At 43.1% G+C, this 4,857-nt stretch overlaps 1 protein-coding gene across 1 annotated transcript; it reads left to right on the top strand.

Moving 5' to 3' along the window:
• The first annotated feature begins 201 nt into the window (after window positions 1–201).
• Window positions 202–4,627, top strand: LOC306925734 (uncharacterized protein). The gene is made up of 4 exons (XM_079504764.1): window positions 202–544; window positions 1,357–1,745; window positions 1,869–2,428; window positions 3,427–4,627. Exons 1-4 carry the CDS (start codon window positions 298–300, stop codon window positions 3,668–3,670), a joined length of 1,440 nt encoding a protein of 479 aa, XP_079360890.1. The 5' UTR covers window positions 202–297; the 3' UTR covers window positions 3,671–4,627.
• The last annotated feature ends 230 nt before the right edge of the window (window positions 4,628–4,857 follow it).

The following is a 4,857-nucleotide window of genomic DNA, read 5'->3' as shown; positions in this document are numbered from 1 at the left end:
TTAATGACAGTTGGTTTGGGGGGGGGGGTTGATTGATTAGCTAATTTCTCATGGCGAGCCCGCCAGAAGTTAAGGCTACTGCCTTAACCACTCCCCCAGCTGGATAACATTTTCAGGCAGAATGAAAAGGGGAGGGGTTTACCCAGGCTACTGTCCCTGATTCGACATTCAAAGCATAAAGGAGCATATAGCCTGCACTGCTGCTGTTATGTTTTGACTAGAGGGCAGAGGCAGAGAACGTCCAGAGTGCAGACCACCATCCCTGTGAACATTATTTAAGGCTGTGGGTATAGAATCATGGACTGCTCTAGCTCGGACTTATTTGAGACTGAGTTTGAGTCATACGGTTTCAGTCGCGTGCCCAAGGAGGATGCGATGAGAGCTGTGCGGTTCATGCTGAACTATGCAGAGGACCACTCCATTATCCTGCGTGGACTTCACCCTGGCCGTCCACCCTTTGCTGAAGTATCCACGTGGAAGCTGCCATCGAGTACGAACAAAGCCACAGTGTGGGGTTTATACAAAGATGCAGTGAAAAAGCTTGGTATGTAGAAGAGTTCAATGTTGTTTACTTTTGATTCGAAACGTAACCATATAGATTATATGGCCTATAGGCCTATAGATTAATTAATAGTACTCTCGTTCGTAGATCGATTTTGACACACACACACACACACACACACACACAAGAAGTGTTTTCATCCCGTCTGTGGCCGTTCCCAATGGTGGCAGTGAGGGGGCGTGTCTGGTGAATATCGGAAATTCGCTCAATGTAAACCGGGAGTAAACGAGGAGGGGGAAATGGCGTTCCGCCACAGACGGGATTAAATCACCGTTTTATTTTAAACTACGGACTAATACATTGCACAAGCACTCCGCAGGCCTATTTAACATTTGGGGCAAAAGAATAAGCACCTTTATATTTTGTACGTGTACGGACTCCGGAGGACAACGCTGTTGTCCCTGCATTGACCACAGGGGGAAGAGCACCAAGACTTGATCATTAAAGTGGACCCTCTAACAAGTGTATAATGCTTTATTGGGTCGTCCACTCACAGTTAACAGTCTTTGTGTTGAGTTGTGCTTGAAATGTACTGTAATTCTGTAAACTGTTAATACATATTTCAATCAATCAATCAAACTTGTAGATATGAAAATGTCAATTATCAAATCTATGAGAAGTCTTAATCTAATTCTAAATACCTACATCAGATAATGAGACCAGCAGACCTACAAGCTCTCATATATATATATATATATATATATATAGATACACACCCAGGATGCTGGGATTCATGTGGTTAAATGCTATTAAGGCTAAGCTGTAAGGTATTCATAACATTTCTGTCTTTGCAGGAGCGCCTGTCGTTGAGCTGATCCACTTCAAAAGCATGTGGGAGTATTTCCTCCCTCAGATAGTAAGCGAGGAACCCCAGACAGATCTGTGCTTACAGTGCCACCATAGCAAGCAGAAGTTTCGTGAAGTTTCGTGCCAGTTTCGTGCCAACAGGTTGGCACAGGTTGGCACGAAACTTTTGGAATTGGAAAATTTGGGGTTGGAATTATGCAAAATATCACGGGAGCGGCAGCAGCATGCCGACCTTGTCAAAAAAGAGAACTTCTTGTACCAGGAGATGAATGCTAAATGTGGCATGATCTGTGAGGATTTACATCTGTCGCTGGGCCCCTCCAGACCTGCCAGCAGGAAGATCACTATGAGCTACAATTTCGATTTTGCACAAGAGGTGAAAACAAATATTAATTATCATAATACCATTGATTTGGTATAATAAGCACAATACTATGGTATGAAGATGTTGATTTTAATGTATCTGATTTTTTTCTTTCTGTCTATCTTTCTCTCTCAGGTGCACTACCCTTCTGACCCTCAACATCCTGGGCCCATGTATTTTTTTATTCCACGCAAGTGCCAACTTTTTGGTGTCTGCTGTGGAGGGATGCCGAAGCAAGTGAGTTATATAATCGACGAAGGAATGCTACCAAAGAAGTCGGTCATAAACTTAATGCATCATTTTTTCAACAACTATGGAGTTGGAGAAACATGTGCGAACCTTAATAGCAGTGCGCAAAACAGGATCAATTGTTTGCTATGGTACTGTGCCTGGCGGATGATGCACAGACTTCACCTGAAGCTGGACCTCCACTTCCGGATTACAGGCCATGACTTGTCTGGCCCCGACTTGCTCTTTGGACTGGTCAAGCAGGCCTTCAGGAAGACCAGAGTGCAGACTTTGTCAGACATTGCTGGGGTTGTGAGGGACAGCACTCCTGATAAGCAACTGAACATTCCCCAGCTTGTAGGGCTGGAGGATGGCACCGTGCTTGTTGAAACGTATGACTGGAACCAGCACCTATGTACTAGATACTTCAGACCTTTCCCTCACATTGAGAGATACCGGCACTTCAGGTAATTATCATTGGCAATTTGGCATTGTACACTACAGCTATTCTATTTTGTAAACATTAGTGAAAATCACACTTGGTGACAGTAGTTCATATATTAAGAACACGTCTTAGGCCGGATCATTTTCCCTAAAAGGCACTATAGTGCCAAGCAGAATTTACTCTGAAAAGCCCCGCCTTCCATTACCCCCCCCCCCCCCCCCCCCCCCCCCAAACTGTGAGGCATAATCTTCAGTTAATTCCTCGTGCTGTGACAACTGATGTCTCTCCAGAAGCGTTTATATTCCAAACGAGGACAGAACATTGGCGTTATGATCGAAACCATGGAGAGCACTGTAGATTCAGAGATATGAGCAACATTTGTCGGCCCGCAAACAAGGAAGTGAACAGTAGTGCGCATGTGCGAAACATGTCTAAATGGTGCATTTATATAGTGCCTTTATCCAAGGCGCTTTACTTAGATTGTGCACCCATTCACACGCACATTCATACACCGATGGCGACGGAAACCATGCAAGGCACCAACCAGACACTTCGACACTAGCTCTGGGGGAGCCCGGGTTCGAGCTGGCAACCTTGCGGTTACCATCCAGCCACTCTACCCCTGAGCCACCGCCGCTGGGTCAGGCGGTGGATCACTGAAGAAGGCATGGGCAAAAAATTATTAGTTTGATATAATAATTAAATAGGACCTAAAGACATGTATACACATCCAAGGCACCCCGTGGATTCATTAGAAAAGACATGTATACACGTCCTTAGCGCAAAAGGTGTTCAATTTACTAGATGTGTTTTTTGTCAACTGTGTTTATTGTTAAAATTTAACGTACAATGACAACCAAACTCTCACATATACGCTCCGCCGCTCCAACATACCTCGCCCCCAACAGACACTTGCACACACAAAAACAATACCAACAAAAACACTACATTAAATACAGTATAACATACTACAGTAATACAAATTCTTAAATGAACTATCTTGATTCGATTCTGTTACAGCTTTGATGCCCAGAGACCTGGTATGGTTGTGGCCAAAGAACACCGTGACGCAGAGCCATTGGTCTTTCAGCTGCTGCACAACCCTGATGTCCGCCCTTCAGCAGACATTCCTGTCCAAACTCCACCGGGAGTGAGTTGGCTCAGGCAGCGCTATCTTTTTGACAAGATCCGAAAATTCTGTTCTGACGAGGTAAAAGACATTATATGCCCTCCACCAAAAGCACCTCGGAAGAAGACTGTCTGATTTTGGATCAACTTCCAAGTGTACACACATACCACAATGAAGGATCATTGGATCCCGAGATCCACATAACATTTTTCAAGTGCTGTTAAATGTTTTTTTCTTAATCTTTTATTTGTAAATACTGTTTTTATTTTTTTCAATAAGTATATACTGTTTTCACATGAATCATAGCTACCCCATTTTGGGGGGTGAGATTTGGTTTAGAGGGGAAAAAGGAGCAAATAGCCCCTGGTGCTAAGTGTATATAACATTTAACCCATTAAAACTGACATACGTTTTTCAGAAAACTTGGCACAAAACTTTTTCAGATGTGGTCCACGACCAAATACACCAAATGTTTGGAGGTCCTTGGCACGAAAAAGTTGAAAAACTGATAGATGATTTCTTTGTTGATACTCTATCAGAGGTTTTTCTTTCATATTTCTGTCGGGTAGAAACCAGCTACGTCCAAACTATTAAGGAAATTAAGTATGGTGACTTTATACATTGTCAGATACGGAATGTGTCAAATTCTTTGGGTTTGAATGACAGTTTGAGAATCCAAATGAAATGAAATCTATATTTACCCAGGGTATCTGGGCTAAGCTCAAGAACTTGTTTCCAGCCAGGCCCTGCTCATAGAACACATTTCATCGTAGTGGTTGATGCCTTGTTCAAGGGCATTTCAGCGGTGGTAATTTTAACGTGTCGGACGGCTGGTTCGAACTGGGAACCTTCCGGTATCTAGACCGCGCCGCTATCCGTTCGGCCACCGCTGCCACAATGGAGTTGTTTAGTCAGAAGTGCTTTTTAAAACCCACACTGATTTATTAAAGCAAAGTAAAAAAGGGAGATCGCTGACAGCAACGATACTGTATCTTCTGCGGTTATTTGTACATGATACGTTTTGTAATAGTGGTTTTCTTTGCACCATTAAATGTCTAATTCAGATGTTTTTTTTTGTCTGAATGCAACTGAGCTGGCTTACGGGTTCTTGTATGAGGAACTATTCATGTAAATATAGTAAATGCATAGGGGCTAGTGTTGACTGACAAATGGAAACAGTCCAACTAGATAAAGGTTGCAACCCAGAAAGGACAATTACAAAGTTAAAAGGAGGTTGAAACAAAGTCCTCCGTTAGTCTCGCTGGTGTTCTTGATAGGGCCAAATGCAAATCATTTATTGTGTGTGTGTGTGTGTGAGATAA

Source organism: Electrona antarctica (assembly GCF_951216825.1).
Source record: "Electrona antarctica genome assembly, chromosome: 6".
Taxonomy (NCBI): domain Eukaryota; kingdom Metazoa; phylum Chordata; class Actinopteri; order Myctophiformes; family Myctophidae; genus Electrona; species Electrona antarctica.
The sequence above is the reverse complement of the archived record's forward strand: the minus strand, read 5'-3'. Positions and strand labels throughout refer to the sequence as shown.

Bases quoted from the DNA above. Each gene is read 5' to 3' on its own strand.
- LOC306925734 (XM_079504764.1), top strand. From the start codon at position 298: ATGGACTGCTCTAGCTCGGACTTATTTGAGACTGAGTTTGAGTCATAC. The intron at 545-1,356 runs GTATGTAGAAGA...CTGTCTTTGCAG, and splicing joins AGATGCAGTGAAAAAGCTTG to GAGCGCCTGTCGTTGAGCTG. The intron at 1,746-1,868 runs GTGAAAACAAAT...TTTCTCTCTCAG, and splicing joins ATTTCGATTTTGCACAAGAG to GTGCACTACCCTTCTGACCC.